The 17,181-nt window shown below is 51.2% G+C and overlaps 1 protein-coding gene across 2 annotated transcripts in view; it reads left to right on the forward strand.

Annotated features, from left to right (window-relative positions):
* SLC6A8 (solute carrier family 6 member 8) overlaps positions 1-17,181 on the forward strand; it is a 169,145-nt gene that overhangs the window by 65,356 nt on the left and 86,608 nt on the right. For both annotated transcript variants that reach the window (XM_086940218.1, XM_086940216.1), the window contains exon 2: positions 14,729-14,860. In XM_086940218.1, the coding sequence (XP_086796344.1) occupies positions 14,812-14,860 (49 nt within the window). In that variant the 5' untranslated portion in view covers positions 14,729-14,811. The remainder of the gene's footprint in view (positions 1-14,728; positions 14,861-17,181) is intronic.

A 17,181-nucleotide genomic window follows, 5' to 3' on the forward strand; every position in this document is an offset into this window, starting at 1 on the left:
CCATGCAGCAAGGCCTGCTCAGCACCCTTGCTGCACTGTCTCACCGTGCAGCAAGGCCTGCTCAGCACCCGTGCTGCACTGTCTCACCATGCAGCAAGGCCTGGTCTACACCTGTGCTGCACTGTCTCACCGTGCAGCAAGGCCTGCTCAGCACCCGTGCTGCACTGTCTCACCGTGCAGCAAGGCCTGCTGTGCACCCGTGCTGCACTGTCTCACCATGCAGCAAGGCCTGCTCTGCACCCATGCTGCACTGTCTCACCGTGCAGCACGACCGGCTCTGCACTTGTGCTGCACTGTCTCACCATTCAGCAAGGCCTGCTCAGCACCCTTGCTGCACTGTCTCACCGTGCAGCAAGGCCTGCTCAGCACCCGTGCTGCACTGTCTCACCGTGCAGCAAGGCCTGCTCTGCACCCGTGCTGCACTGTCTCACCATGCAGCAAGGCTTGGTCTGCACCCGTGCTGCACTGTCTCACTGTGCAGCAGGCCTGCTCTGCACCGTGCTGCACTGTCACACCATGCAGCAAGGCCTGGTCTGCCCCCGTGCTGCACTGTCTCACCATGCAGCAAGGCTTGGTCTGCACCCGTGCTGCACTGTCTCACTGTGCAGCAGGCCTGCTCTGCACCCGTGCTGCACTGTCACACCATGCAGCAAGGCCTGCTCTGCACCCGTGCTGCACTGTCTCACCATGCAGCAAGGCTTGGTCTGCACCCGTGCTGCACTGTCTCACCGTGCAGCAAGGCCGGCTCTGCACCCGTGCTGCACTGTCACACCATGCAGCAAGGCCTGGTCTGCCCCCGTGCTGCACTGTCTCACCATGCAGCAAGGCCTGGTCTGCACCTGTGCTGCACTGTCTCACCATGCAGCAAGGCCTGCTCAGCACCTTTGCTGCAGTGTCTCACTGTGCAGCACGGCCTGCTCAGCACCCGTGCTGCACTGTCTCACCGTGCAGCAAGGCCTGCTCAGCACCCGTGCTGCACTGTCTCACCGTGCAGCAAGGCCTGCTCTGCACCTGTGCTGCACTGTCTCACCATGCAGCACGGCATGCTCAGCACCCGTGCTGCACTGTCTCACCGTGCAGCAAGGCCTGCTCAGCACCCGTGCTGCACTGTCTCACCCCTGCTCAGCACCCGTGCTGCACTGTCTCACCGTGCAGCAAGGCCTGCTCTGCACCTGTGCTGCACTGTCTCACCGTGCAGCAAGGCCTGCTCAGCACCCGTGCTGCACTGTCTCACCTTGCAGCAAGGCCTGCTCTGCACCTGTGCTGCACTGTCTCACCGTGCAGCAAGGCCTGCTCTGCACCTGTGCTGCACTGTCTCACCGTGCAGCAAAGCCTGCTCAGCACCCGTGCTGCACTGTCTCACCTTGCAGCAAGGCCTGCTCTGCACCTGTGCTGCACTGTCTCACCGTGCAGCAAGGCCTGCTCTGCACCTGTGCTGCACTGTCTCACCGTGCAGCAAGGCCTGCTCTGCACCTGTGCTGCACTGTCTCACCGTGCAGCAAGGCCTGGTATGCACCCGTGCTGCACTGTCTCACCGTGCAGCAAGGCCTGGTCTGCACCCGTGCTGCACTGTCTCACCGTGCAGCAAGGCCTGGTATGCATCCGTGCTGCACTGTCTCACCGTGCAGCAAGGCCTGCTCTGCACCTGTGCTGCACTATCTTATCATGCCTCAGTCTCTGCTCTGCACAGGCACTGGCATCACAAACCGCTTCCCTGGGCTCGAGGTGCCCTTCACATCCTGGCCAGCAGCATCGACCTGACCAATCACAAACTCCTCTCACGTTAGCTCCTCCCACTGCGGGACGTTTCTTGGCTCCAGTTATGCTTTGTTCCTGCACTCGGTGCTGCCGAGCTGCCTTACAGGCCTGCTGCGTTTTGATGTCGCTCTTCTGCTCTCTTCTTGTCTCGCTCTTATATTCTCTTTCTTGCCTCGCTTCTGCTCTCTTTTCTCGCTCCTCTGCACTCTTTCATGTCTCGCTCTTAGGCTCTCCTCTCTCTCTGCCCTCTTTCTTGTCTCTTTCCTCTGCTCTCTTTCTTGTCTTGCTCCTCTGCTCTCTTTCTTGTCTCACTCCTCTGCTCGCTTTCTTGTCTCACTCCTCTGCTCTCTTTCTTGTCTCACTCCTCTGCTCGCTTTCTTGTCTCACTCCTCTGCCCGCTTTCTTGTCTCACTCCTCTGCTCTCTTTCTTGTCTTTTTCCTCTGCTCTCTTTCTTGTCTCTTTCTTCTCTCTTTCTTGTCTTGCTCCTCTGCTCTCTTTCTTGTCTCACTCCTCTGCTCCCTTTCTTGTCTTGCTCCTCTGCTCTCTTTCTTGTCTCACTCCTCTGCTCTCTTTCTTGTCTCGCTCCTCTGCTCTCTTTCTTGTCTCACTCCTCTGCTCTCTTTCTTGTCTCACTCCTCTGCTCGCTTTCTTGTCTCACTCCTCTGCTCGCTTTCTTGTCTCACTCATCCTCTCTCTTTCTTGTCTCGCTACTATGCTCTCTTTCTTGTCTCACTCCTCTGCTCCCTTTCTTGTCTTGCTCCTCTGCTCTCTTTCTTGTCTCTTTCCTCTGCTCTCTTTCTTGTCTCGCTCCTCTGCTCTCTTTCTTGTCTCACTCCTCTGCTCTCTTTCTTGTCTCACTCCTCTGCTCGCTTTCTTGTCTCACTCCTCTGCTCGCTTTCTTGTCTCACTCATCTTCTCTCTTTCTTGTCTCGCTACTATGCTCTCTTTCTTGTCTCACTCCTCTGCTCGCTTTCTTGTCTCGCTCCTCTGCTCTTTCTTGTCTCACTCCTCTGCTCGCTTTCTTGTCTCACTCCTCTGCTCTCTTACTTGTCTCTTTCCCCTGCTCTCTTGCTTGTCTCTTTCCTCTGCTCACTTTCTTGTCTTGCTCCTGTGCTCTCTTTCTTGTCTCGCTCCTCTGCTCTCTTTCTTGTCTCACTCCTCTGCTCGCTTTCTTGTCTTGCTCCTCTGCTCTCTTTCTTGTCTCACTCCTCTGCTCCCTTTCTTGTCTTGCTCCTCTGCTCTCTTTCTTGTCTCACTCCTCTGCTCTCTTTCTTGTCTCGCTCCTCTGCTCTCTTTCTTGTCTCACTCCTCTGCTCTCTTTCTTGTCTCACTCCTCTGCTCGCTTTCTTGTCTCACTCCTCTGCTCGCTTTCTTGTCTCACTCATCCTCTCTCTTTCTTGTCTCGCTACTATGCTCTCTTTCTTGTCTCACTCCTCTGCTCCCTTTCTTGTCTTGCTCCTCTGCTCTCTTTCTTGTCTCTTTCCTCTGCTCTCTTTCTTGTCTCGCTCCTCTGCTCTCTTTCTTGTCTCACTCCTCTGCTCTCTTTCTTGTCTCACTCCTCTGCTCGCTTTCTTGTCTCACTCCTCTGCTCGCTTTCTTGTCTCACTCATCTTCTCTCTTTCTTGTCTCGCTACTATGCTCTCTTTCTTGTCTCACTCCTCTGCTCGCTTTCTTGTCTCGCTCCTCTGCTCTTTCTTGTCTCACTCCTCTGCTCGCTTTCTTGTCTCACTCCTCTGCTCTCTTACTTGTCTCTTTCCCCTGCTCTCTTGCTTGTCTCTTTCCTCTGCTCACTTTCTTGTCTTGCTCCTGTGCTCTCTTTCTTGTCTCGCTCCTCTGCTCTCTTTCTTGTCTCACTCCTCTGCTCGCTTTCTTGTCTTGCTCCTGTGCTCTCTTTCTTGTCTTGCTCTTTGCTCTCTTTCTTGTCGCTCTCTTCTGCTTGCTTTCTTGTCTTGCTTTTCAGCTCTATTACTGGTCTTGCTTTTCAGCTTTATTTCTGGTCTCGCTCTTCAGCTCGCTTTCTTGTCTCGCTCTCCTGCTCTCTTTCTTGTCTCGCTCTCCTGCTCTCTTTCTTGTCTCGCTCTTCTGCTCTTTTTCTTGTCTCACTCTCCAGCTCTCTTTCTTGTCTTACTCTTCTGCTCTCTTTCTTGTTTCGCTCTTCGCCTCTTTCTTGTCTCTCTCTTCAGCTCTCATTCTTGTCTCTCTCTTCAGCTCTCTTTCTCACTCTTCTGCACTCTTTTGTGTATCACTCTTGTGCTCTATTTCCTGTCTCGCTCTTCTACTGTCTTTCTTGCCTCTCGCTCTTCTGCTCTCTGTCTTGTCTCGTACTTCAGCACTCTTTCTTGTTTTGCTCTTCGCCTCTTTCTTGTCTCCCTCTTCTGCTCTCTATCTTGTCTCGTACTTCAGCACTCTTTCTTGTTTCGCTCTTCGCCTCTTTCTTGTCTCTCTCTTCAGCTCTCTTTCTTGTCTCTCTCTTCAGCTCTCTTTCTCACTCTTCTGCACTCTTTTGTGTATCACTCTTGTGCTCTATTTCCTGTCTCGCTCTTCTACTGTCTTTCGTGCCTCTCGCTCTTCTGCTCTCTTTCTTGTCTCGCTCTTCTGCTCTCTTTTTTGTCTCCCTCTTCTGCTCTCTTTTCTCACTCCTGTGCTCTCTATCTTGTCTTGTTCTTCAGCTCAATTTCTTGTTTCGCTCTTCGCCTCTTTCTTGTCTCTCTCTTCAGCTCTCTTTCTTGTCGTACTCTTCTGCTCTCTTTTCTCACTCTTCTGCATTCTTTCGTGTATCACTCTTGTACTCAATTTCCTGTCTCGCTCTTCTACTGTCTTTCTTGCCTCTCGCTCTTTTTCTCTCTTTCTTGTCTCGTTCTTCTGCTCTCTTTCTTGTCTCCCTCATCTGCTCTCTTTTCTCACTCCTGTGCTCTCTATCTTGTCTTGTTCTTCAGCTCTCTTTCTTGTTTTGCTCTTCGCCTCTTTCTTGTCTCTCTCTTCAGCTCTCTTTCTTGTCGTACTCTTCTGCTCTCTTTCGTGTCTCTCTCTTCAGCTCTCTTTCTTGTCGTACTCTTCTGCTCTCTTTCGTGTCTCTCTCTTCAGCTCTCTTTCTTATCGTACTCTTCTGCTCTCTTTTGTGTATCACTCTTGTGCTCTATTTCCTCACTCCTGTGCTCTCTATCTTGTCTCGCTCTTCTACTGTCTTTCTTGCCTCTCGTTCTTTTTCTCTCTTTCTTGCCTCACTCCTGTGGTTGACGGAGCCGTAGGACAAGTTCCAATATGTTATCAGCCAGTTATGAGCATTGTGCTGATGAACATTTCGAAATGTGTCAGGCGTGCACTCCGTCAGGGAGATGGAGGGAGTACTTTACTCCGTTTATCCTGACGGAGTATAATCTACCCTATGCACTTTGCTGCTATTTTGACAAAACACAACAGTTCAGGGTGTAACTGTCCATAAGATTTCTAATTAGAGGAATCTTTTTATGAAGTTGTGAGATTTATTTCTCGTAAGATTTAAAACCAGCCGTTCACAGTTCACTGGCAGTGGGGGCGGGAGATCCAGGACAAATACAGGATATTTTAATGAATACCCGCAGCCTCGAGGACGGGCTCGCCCTCCAACCCCTGCTGGCTGTGAGCCCTGCACCTGTGTGGAGAACAATCATCTACTAGACGTCATCTGCTTCTTCCGAGCTGCTGTGCTTCTGTCGTTTATTATGAGGCATTTGACACTTGATAGTGCGTACTTTGACCTGAGCGGCGCCAGGTGTCTGGGTGAGCCCAGGTTGTAGGGGGGGTGCAGGGCAGGGCTAGTTTCACACTGTGCCCGTCTGTGGTTCACAAAGGAGTGCAGACCACATGGGCATCCAGTCAAAGAAGTGTGTGTGAGAGGGGGGGGGGGGGGTGATAAGAGGGCATAAGTGACTAACAGAGATCACAGAAGAAAGTGGGGTGGTGTGGCGTGGTGTGTGCTACGGTGTGTGGTGCAGAGTGGCGTGTGGTGTGGTGCAGTGTGGTGTGGCGAGGCATGTGGTGCGGTGTGACATGGCGTGGTGTGTGGTACAGTGCCGTGTGACATGGTGTTGTGTGGCGTGACATGGTGTGGTGTGGTGTGGTGTGGCGCGGTGTGGTGTGGCATAGTGTGTGGTGTGATACCAAAGGGGATGATGGACGGAGCGTTTGAGCAAATCAAACACTCACCCCCAGTCAAGAGATCTGGGTTTAATCCATCACCGTTCTTTAGCCCACTCTGCCACCCCAGTTCAATAGTATGTGGCGTGGTGTGGTGTGATGTGGTGTGACATGGCGTGGTGTGTGGTACAGTGCAGTGTGACATGGTGTGGTATGGCGTGACATGGTGTGGTGTGGCGTGGCATGGTGTGGTGTGGCGTGGCATGGTGTGATGCAGTGTGATGGTACGCTGTGTGGTGTGGCGCGGTGTGGTGTGCCGTAGTGTGAGGTGTGGCGTGGTGTGTGGTGTGGTGTGACATGGCGTGGTGTGTGGTGTGGTGCGGTGTGACATGGTGTGGTGTGGCATGACATGGTGTGGTGTGGTGTGGCATGGTGTGGTGTGGCGTGACATGGTGTGGTGTGGCATGGTGTGGTGTGGCGTGGCATGGTGTGGTGTGGCGTGGCATGGTGTGGTGTGGCGTGGCATGGTGTGGTGTGGCATGGCATGGTGTGGTGCGGTGTGATAGTACGACGTGTGGTGTGGCGCGGTGTGGTGTGGTGTGTGGCATGTGGTGTGGTGCGGTGCGGTGTGACATGGCATGGTGTGTGGTGTGTGGTACAGTGCGGCGTGACATGGTGTGGTGTGGCGTGACATGTTGTGGTGTGGCATCGCATGGTGGGGTGCAGTGTGATGGGACACCATGTAGTATGGCATGGTGTGGCGTAGTGTGTGGTGTGGTGTGGCATGGCGTGGTGTGTGGTGTGGTGTGGCGTGATATGGTGAGGCGTGGCGTGGCTTGGTGTGGTGCAGTGAGATGGTACGCCGTGTGGTGTGGCGCGGTGTGGTGTGGCGTAGTGTGTGGTGTGGCGTGGTGTGTGGTATGGTGCGGTGTGACGTGGTGTGGCGTGACATGGTGTGGTGTGGCGTGACATGGTGTGGTGTGGCGTGGCATGGTGCGGCGCGGTGTGATGGTACGCCGTGTGGTGTGGGGCGGTGTGGTGTAGCATAGTGTGTGGTGTGGCGTGGTGTGTGGTGCGGTGCGGTGTGACATGGCGTGGTGTGTGGTACATTGCGGTGTGACATGGTGTGGTGTGGCATGGCGTGGTGTGGCGCTGTGTGATGTGGCCTTGCGTGGCGTAGGCTGCAGAACTAGAGTGATTGAGATCTGAGACACCCCTTCATTAGACCCGAGTAATTACCTTAATTCGCAGTCGCTCATTTTCAGAATGGAAAGATTTTTAACCTTAACTATTGGAAGCAAGTTGATTGATGTTACTTGGTTTTCTTATACAGCTAACAAGCATTGATAAATCCAAGAGGTCTGGCCTGTTGCAGTTGTGTTTGTTGCTATGACAGATGCCTGAATGCAATAAAAGAAAACCCCCAGGGATGCCCCCAAACACTGCCCTGGTGGTACTCGCTATACACCGGATTTTACTTTACATGTTTAAGCCATGTTCTTCATTCCGTAGGCCACGCCTCTGGGAACGGATTTCTAGTAAGTTTCTTTGGTCATGCCTCATTTAAAGAGAACACTCCCCTTTTTCATTCCACGTACAGCACTCGAAGGTGGTGTTTTCAAAGAAGTGAAGGAAGTGCCTTATGGTGGAAATGTCAACATTCCTTTAGTGCATCTCATATGAACATTTCCCTGATTTTCAGGGCTCTGTCATGGCTATGGCCCTTCGGTGCATTCAGAGTGAAGTCTGTACAAGCCACTCAGTGGTTCCCGGCATTCCAAAGGAGGCCTTGCCTGTTAAACATGGCTGCCACGGTGCTAAAGAAGGCTGCCACTGTGCCTTTCTGCTTAACATGGCTGCCTCTGTGTTAAACATGGCTGCCAGGGTATTAAACATGGCTGTCTCTGTGTTAAACATGGCTGCCTCTGTGTTAAACATGGCTGCCAGTGTATTAAACATGGCTGCCTCTGTGTTAAACATGGCTGCCAGTGTATTAAACATGGCTGCCTCTGTGTTAAACATGGCTGTCTCTGTGTTAAACATGACTGCCAGTGTATTAAACATGGCTGCCTCTGTGTTAAACATGGCTGCCAGTGTATTAAACATGGCTGCCTCTGTGTTAAACATGGCTGCCTCTGTGTTAAACATGGCTGCCAGTGTATTAAACATGGCTGCCTCTGTGTTAAACATGGCTGTCTCTGTGTTAAACATGACTGCCAGTGTATTAAACATGGCTGCCTCTGTGTTAAACATGGCTGCCTCTGTGTTAAACATGGCTGCCAGTGTATTAAACATGGCTGCCTCTGTGTTAAACATGGCTGTCTCTGTGTTAAACATGACTGCCAGTGTATTAAACATGGCTGCCTCTGTGTTAAACATGGCTGCCTCTGTGTTAAACATGGCTGCCTCTGTGTTAATGATCAATGTAGGGGGAGGGGAGGAATTTGTGATCCGTTCAGTTTCCTGTACTCATTATAATCTGATCAAAGAGGGAAGGATCACTTGTCCTGCATAACATCGGGTATGCGGGAACGGTTCTGACTAGTCCCAATAAAAAACCCTCATTCACGTGTTGGTAAATTACGGTGTTAAGCGGTATATCTTGGTTCTCCACTGTCCCTCACACGTGTCTGCATAATCATAGGGTTTAGTGGTTTATGCAACCTCCAGCCAGAAGGCAATACCCTCAGTTAAAAACAGTAGTGATCATTGATAGTGTTTGTGACGTGATAAAGTGAAAATTGATAAAAAGTCTCTCTTTTCCAGACCAAAAACTTTTTTTATTAGTTCTGGTTTCAGGAGGCAAGGATTTAAAAATTAATGTAGGTGAACAAGAGTGATTATGACTCTTTCACACTAAAATTGTGGTATATGTCGACATGTTTCAGCCGTTGGATCGCCGGAAGGTCGGGGGGCTTTCATCAGGACCACGGTGCAAAGTGTATAGGGACCTCTCACGTCTCTATATGTGAATAAATGTAATTCTTAAGGAACATATCATTATGTTGCTCCTAATAAGGTAAAATAGTACCTGTAAAGAAAAAGACATACTGGACAGTGGGAATGGGTATGGGAAAACACTTATGACTAGTCAACTGGTTTTGAATTTACCAGGAACCCTGAGCAGTTACGGCTTTTCAGTTAGTACATGTTGAGGTTTGGGCACCTTCTTGAATGTTTGATACGCTATTTTATGAGTGAGTGGAACTCGAAACTCGAAGCGAGTCATGAGCGAAAAGTATTAAGAACAGTATCAAATGAAATCCTGTCCGCCTTAAATTGGAATTGCTCCCTGAATTATAAAATATAGACAAACCTCAGCATGTACTAACTGAAAAGCCGTAACTGCTCAGGGTCACTTTATAAAGCCAATATTACAAACTTTGACATCTGGTGTAATCATAAGACAAACAGTTGACCTTTTAAGTTACTTACAATTTAATCTATAATCCATAAATTGCAACGCTAACAATGAGAGAGTTGACCCTAATCTAGACTTAGGGTAGTCAGTCTGAAGTATTGCCATTTTTTAGTTGCAACGCCATTGTACGTTATATGTGTTCCTGGTAAATTCAAAACCAGTTGACTAGTCATAAGTGTTTTCCCATACCCATTCCCACTGTCCAGTATGTCTTTTTCTTTACAGGTACTATTTGACCTTATTAGGAGCAACATAACGACATGTTCCTTAAGAATTAAATGTATTCACATACAGAGATGTGAGAGGTCTCTATACACTTTGCACCGTGGTCCTGATGAAAGCCCCCCCGACCTTCTGGCGATCCAAGGGCTGAAACATGCCTCTGTGTTAAACATGGCTGCCTCTGTGTTAAGCATGGCTGCCAGTGTATTAAACATGGCTGTCTCTGTGTTAAAAATGGCTGCCTCTGTGTTAAACATGGCTGCCAGTGTATTAAACATGTCTGTCTCTGTGTTAAACATGGCTGCCTCTGTGTTAAACATGGCTGCCAGTGTATTAAACATGGCTGCCTCTGTGTTAAACATGGCTGCCACTGTGTTAAACATGGCTGCCAGTGTATTAAACATGGCTGCCTCTGTGTTAAACATGGCTGCCACTGTGTTAAACATAGCTGCCTCTGTGTTAAACATGGCTGCCTCTGTGTTAAACATGGCTGCCTCTCTGTTAAACATGGCTGCCAGTGTATTAAACATGGCTGTCTATGTGTTAAAAATGGCTGCCAGTCTATTAAACATGGCTGCCTCTGTGCTAAACATGGCTGCCTCTGTGTTAAACATGGCTGCCAGTGTATTAAACGTGGCTGCCTCTGTGTTAAACATGGCTGCCAGTGTACTAAACGTGGCTGCCTCTGTGCTAAACATGGCTGCCAGTGTGTTAAACATGGCTGCCTCTGTGTTAAACATGGCTGCCTCTGTGTTAAACATGGCTGCCTCTGTGTTAAACATGGCTGCCAGTGTATTAAACATGGCTGTCTATGTGTTAAAAATGGCTGCCAGTCTATTAAACATGGCTGCCTCTGTGCTAAACATGGCTGCCTCTGTGTTAAACATGGCTGCCAGTGTATTAAACGTGGCTGCCTCTGTGCTAAACATGGCTGCCAGTGTGTTAAAACGGCTGCTCTGTGCCGTCTTCTCGGTCTACAGCCCCAAGAGGCGAGGCCCGGGGTTGGAGCTGTGCCCACCTCTGAATGAATGCCTGTATCCAGAGCCCAGGCTGCCCTCCTAATGAAGCCCGAGGATCGGGAAAGGATTGCGGCTCTAATCCCTGGGATATAATATCACTCATCTGAGAGATTACTGACCACGAGCAGAGGGAGGGAGGGAGTGAGTGTGGGAAGGGGGGCTGCCTACTGCGTGTCCATCCGAAGGCTCTGCCTAGTCTCGGTTGTCAGCCCGAAGGAGAGGTTTGTCAGTGGATGTCAGAGTCTGGTGCTTTGAGCGACTTCTGTAGTCCATGACCCTGACACTCATGAGTGAGTGTTGGAGTCCAACCAACCTGACACGCGTGAGTGAGTGTTTATCATCACGAACCTGACACGCGTGATTGAGTGTTTATCATCACGAACCTGACACGCGTGAGTGAGTGTTTATCATCACGAACCTGACACGCGTGAGTGAGTGTTAATCATCACCAACCTGACACGCGTGAGTGAGTGTTTATCATCACGAACCTGACACGCGTGAGTGTTAATCATCACCAACTTGACACGCGTGAGTGAGTGTTTATCATCACGAACCTGACACGCGTGAGTGAGTGTTAGACGCCCCAACCTGACACTCATGAGTGAGTGAATGTTGTACTCCACCAACCTGTCACTCGTGAGTGAGTGTTGAAGCCCACCAAACCGACACTTGTGGGTGAGTGTTGGACTCCACCAACCTGACACTCATGAGTGTTGGAGTCCACCCACCTCACACTTGTGAGTAAATGTTGGACTCCACCAACCTGACACTCATGAGTGAGTGAGTGAGTGTTGGAGTCCACCCACCTCACACTTGTGAGTAAATGTTGGACTCCACCAACCTGACACTCATGAGTGAGTGAGTGAGTGTTGGAGTCCACCCACCTCACACTTGTGAGTAAATGTTGGACTCCACCAACCTGACATGTGCGTGTTGGACTCCACCAACCTGGCACTTGTGAGTGAATATTGGGCTCCACCAACCTGACATTCATGAGTGAGTGAATGTTGGACTCCACCAACCTGACATGTTTGTGTTGGACTCCACCAACCTGGCACTTGTGAATGAATATTGGATTCCACCAACCTGACACTCATGAGTGAGTGAATGTTGGACTCCACCAACCTGTCACTCATGAGTGAGTGTTGAAGCCCACCAAACCGACACTTGTGGGTGACTGTTGGACTCCACCAACCTGACACTCACTCATGAGTGTGTGAGTGAGTGTTGTAGTCCACCCACCTCACACTTGTGAGTAAATGTTGGACTCCACCAACCTGACACTCGTGAGTGAGTGAGTGAGTGAGTGAGTGAGTGAGTGTTGGAGTCCACCCACCTCACACTTGTGAGTAAATGTTGGACTCCACCAACCTGACACTCATGAGCGAGTGAATGTTGGACTCCACCAACCTGTCACTCGTGAGTGAGTGTTGAAGTCCACCAAACCAACACTTGTGGGTGAGTGTTGGACTCCGCCAACCTGACACTCGTGAGTGAGTGAGTGAGTGTTGGAGTCCACCCACCTGACACTTGTGAGTAAATGTTGGACTCCACCAACCTGACACTCATGAGTGAGTGAATGTTGGACTCCACCAACCTGTCACTCGTGAGTGTGTGAGTGTTGGAGTCCACCCACCTCACACTTGTGAGTAAATGTTGGACTCCACCAACCTGACACTCGTGAGTGAGTGAGTGTTGGAGTCCACCCACCTCACACTTGTGAGTAAATGTTGGACTCCACCAACCTGACACTCGTGAGTGAGTGAGTGAGTGAGTGTTGGAGTCCACCCACCTCACACTTGTGAGTAAATGTTGGACTCCACCAACCTGACACTCATGAGTGAGTGAATGTTGGACTCCACCAACCTGTCACTCGTGAGTGAGTGTTGAAGTCCACCAAACCGACACTTGTGGGTGAGTGTTGGACTCCACCAACCTGACACTCGTGAGTGTGTGAGTGTTGGAGTCCACCCACCTCACACTTGTGAGTAAATGTTGGACTCCACCAACATGACACTCGTGAGTGAGTGAGTGTTGGGGTCCACCCACCTCACACTTGTGAGTAAATGTTGGACTCCACCAACCTGACATGTGCATGTTGGACTCCACCAACCTGGCACTTGTGAGTGAATATTGGACTCCACCAACCTGACATTCATGAGTGAGTGAATGTTGGACTCCACCAACCTGACACGCGTGAGTGAGTGAATGTTGTACTCCACCAACCTGTCACTCGTGAGTGAGTGTTGAAGCCCACCAAACCGACACTTGTGGGTGAATGTTGGACTCCACCAACCTGACACGTGAGTATTGGACTCCACCAACCTGACACGTGTGAGTGAGTGAATGTTGTACTCCACCAACCTGTCACTCGTGAGTGAGTGTTGAAGCCCAGCAAACCGACACTTGTGAGTGAATATTGGACTCCACCAACCTGACACTTGTGAGTAAGTGTTGAAGTCCACAATGCTGTCACTCCTGACAGTGAGTGCCACCGATAGTGAGTGAGCACTAAAGACCATAACACTAGGAGTAGTGATTGTAAGAGTGCACAATGCAGGGACTTGTGGGTGAATGCTGTGGCTCTATAGACTGTAGTTAATGAGTCGTTCAAGTGGCTCTATAGACTGTAGTTAATGAGTGGGTCAAGTGGCTCTATAGACTGCAGTTAATGAGTGGGTCAAGTGGCTCTATAGACTGCAGTTAATGAGTGGGTCAGGTGGCCCTATGGATTATAGTTAATGAGTGAATAGAGATTTGTTTGGATAAGTGGTACTATGCACTGGCCTGATTGGAAAGTTAATCTGTATCCAACCTGTGGTACTACTACGGACCCCATACAGTGGTACTACTGTCCCAGTCCGGGGGTACTACTGACCCAGTATGGGGGTACTACTGACCCAGTATGGGGGTACTACTGACCCAGTCCGGGGGTACTACTGACCCAGTATGGGGGTACTACTGACCCAGTATGGGGGTACTACTGACCCAGTAGGGTGATACTACTGACCCAGTCCGGGGGTACTACTGACCCAGTCCGGGGGTACTACTCACCCAGTATGGGGGTACTGCTGACCCAGTCCTGGGTACTACTGACCCAGTACGAGGGTACTACTGACCCAGTATGGGGGTACTGCTGACCCAGTCCTGGGTACTACTGACCCAGTACGAGGGTACTACTGACCCAGTATGGGGGTACTACTGACCCAGTCCGAGGGTACTACTGACCCAGTCCGGGGGTACTACTGACCCAGTACGAGGGTACTACTGACCCCGTCCGGGGGTACTACTGACCCAGTCCGGGGGTACTACTGACCCAGTCCGGGGGTACTACTGACCCAGTATGGGGGTACTACTGACCCAGTATGGGGGTACTACTGACCCAGTCCGGGGGTACTACTGACCCAGTCCAGGGGTACTACTGACCCAGTATGGGGGTACTACTGACCCAGTCCGGGGGTACTACTGACTCAGAATGGGGGTACTACTGACCGAGTACGAGGGTACTACTGACCCAGTACGGTGGTACTACTGACCCAGTATGGGGGTACTACTGACCCAGTACGGTGGTACTACTGAGCCAGTATGGGGGTACTTCTGACCCAGTACGGTGATACTACTGGCCCAGTCCGGGGGTACTGCTGACCCAGTCCGGGGTACTAATGACCCAGTACGAGGGTACTACTGACCCAGTACGAGGGTACTACTGACCCAGTATGGGGGTACTACTGACCCAGTATGGGGGTACTACTGACCCAGTCCGGGGTACTGCTGACCCAGTCCGGGGGTACTACTGACCCAGTCCGGGGGTACTACTGACCCAGTCCGGGGTATTACTGACCCAGTATGGGGGTACTACTGACCCAGTATGGGTGTACTACTGACCCAGTCCAGTGGTACTGCTGACCCAGTCTGGGGGTACTACTGACCCAGTCCGGGGTATTTCTGACCCAGTATGAGGGTACTACTGACCCAGTATGGGGGTACTACTGACCCAGTATGAGGGTACTACTGACCCAGTCCAGTGGTATTACTAATAAACCAGTTCGGACAGAATATACCACTGTCTTCCTCTTCCACAGGTGTCTTTCCCATTTCATACTCTGTATGTTTGGCTGCGTTGTGCTTCCCCATTGGTCGTCGTCACTCTACCGTCTTCCTCTTGATTGACCCTCTCTCCTTCCTCCACAGGTGTCTTCCTCATCCCCTATATCCTGATTGCTTTGCTGGGAGGGATTCCAATCTTCTTCCTGGAAATCGCCCTGGGTCAGTTCATGAAGGCGGGAAGCATCGCAGTCTGGAACATAGCGCCTCTCTTCCAAGGTGAGCGCTATCTGGAGCTCTCGCTCTCTGGAGAGTTGTCTCAGTCTCTCTCTTTCTCCCACTCACATTGTCTCTCTTTCTTTCCTCTCTTTCACTCTCTTCCACTCGCACTGTCGCTCTCTTTTTTCTGTGTTGTGCTTTCAGTCGTTCTCTTGTTCTAGCTCTTTTTCTTTCTCTCTCTTTTGCCTACTCTCTCTCTCTCTCCCTTGCCCTATTCGTCTCTCTCACCGTCTCTCTCACTCTCTCATTCACTCGCAGGCGCTGACACTCCTGCGCTGTCTTTGTCCTTTTCCCGCTTTGATGCTCTTCCCTCTCTTCCTCCATCTCCTCCCCTCGTTGTGCGCCCTGTTTCTTCCTCTCATGTTTGTTTCTTCTCTTTGCCGCTTTCTTTATGTCTCCCTCTTTATCTTTCTTTATCCCCTTCACTCTTCCTTCCTTTCTCTCTCTTTTACGCTCTCCCAAATGGATCTTAAACCCCAACCTTTGATAGTGGTTTTAACCAACGTGTCTGAAACCAGGCTCATGTCTGCAACTAAGGGACACGCCCAGCAGCGGCTGCAGAGACCCCCAGAGACCCTCCTCGAGGAACGGGAGCGAGGCCGAAGCTCCCTCGAGAGAAACATACAGTAAAATCAAAGGACTTAGAAGGGGTTGGAGAGACTGTGAGGGCAAGGGTGGGCAGTCAGCACCTAGGGTGGGTTCTGGATGTAGGACAGGGCAACGGGTGGCCTGGTGGGCTCGTAGGGTGGGTTCTGGGTGGAGGACATGCCAAGGGTGGCGTATCTGGCACCGAAGGTGGGTTCTGGATGGAGGACAGGGCAACGGGTGGTCTGGTGGGCTCGTAGGGTGGGTTCTGGGTGGAGGACACGCCAAGAGTGGCGTAGCTGGCACCGAGGGTGGGTTCTGGATGGAGGACAGGGTAATGGGTGGTCAGTCAGCACCAGCTGGACTCTAGATGGAGGGCACGGACGTCTGGTGGGCGCCTGAGGGGGATTCCAAGCAGTTGAGTCCCGGGTGAATACCTGCAGCTTTGGCACCCAGATGGTAGGGGAATCAGGCAGCCTGGTTCATGTGTTAGTTGCTTCTGTCCCGCAAACATCCGGCTTCCAGGGGGCATCTGTGGCATGAAAGGGTGGGCAACGAGTAAGAACCTGGGCTGCCCCATCAGGCACTCTCTTCCCACCCCAGAGCTAAAGACCTGTCCTTGCACCGAGAGGCGGCGAGAAAGGATGCTGGAAGCTGTGAAATCTTGTATTCAAGGTGTCTATCTAACCTGGACCCACCATCCTCTTCCCCAAGGTCCAAACACATCTCAGAGGGGCGCTCTCTGAGGGTGACGGAGCTCCTCTCTCTATAACCTTCTGAGCATCAGTGTGTGTGGTTGGCAGAGGGTCTATTACTACCAGGAGGCTGCCTGGCCTTATGGCGCCCTGTATCTCATGAGCCCTCAAGGGCATGCCAGCCTGCCGGGTTACCGTCACCTGCATGACGTACTGCCCTGCTGTTCTCCCTTGAATACTCCCGGATCCACGGCGATCCACCCGTGACCCTCGGCATGTCATGTTCACGCCATGGGGGCAGCTCTGTGGTTCCGAAGAACTCCCTGTGTGCTGCTCTCCTTACAGGACTGGACTCAGGTGACCGCTTTCATGCACCTATTTCAAAGAGTTGTATAGCCCAGACCAGAACCTTTGCTGACGTCAGAGCGCTGCACATACATGCAGGTACATATGCGAGGCTTCACATTCCAAAGGGTGCTGCTTTCATGTATGGCTGAAACAACAGGATTAAGAGACAGTCCCTATCAGGCGCCCTCACCTGCTTCCTAACTTTAGGGAACCTTCCATCCTACCCAGGGCAGAAAGGGAGCGTCATCCATGCTGTGAGTGCTCGTGACGAAGATCGATCGATTGCGCATGACGCTGGTCCCCAGTAAAGGTCATCGTCCGTTTAATAGGAAATCTTGCATCAAGTTCTTTGTATTCAGTTTTAAGAGTTTCTTCGGAGAGGTTTCAGATTCTTTCGGCGCCCCAGATGATTGGTTGAACCTTTTTTAGGTCTTCGATTTCAGGATTTCTAAGTACAGCACTTCTTTTCTTCCTGGAGTTTTTGCTCTTACTTAGGGTTATAATTTATGTATCTTGGAGAGCCGTGGCCGAGAGATCTGTAGGCGAGGGAGGAAGGTCTAAGAATGCTTCATCGATCCATGGGAAGCCAGGCTAGTGATGGCGAAACCGTCGCGATCCGAGCGCACTTTCTCGAATCGAAGATGCGCCTTGACGCTGACTTCCGGAATACCATCAGGGGTGGAGAACTAGGAA

Source organism: Lissotriton vulgaris, chromosome 10 (genome assembly GCF_964263255.1).
Source record: "Lissotriton vulgaris chromosome 10, aLisVul1.2, whole genome shotgun sequence".
Lineage (NCBI taxonomy): Eukaryota > Metazoa > Chordata > Amphibia > Caudata > Salamandridae > Lissotriton > Lissotriton vulgaris.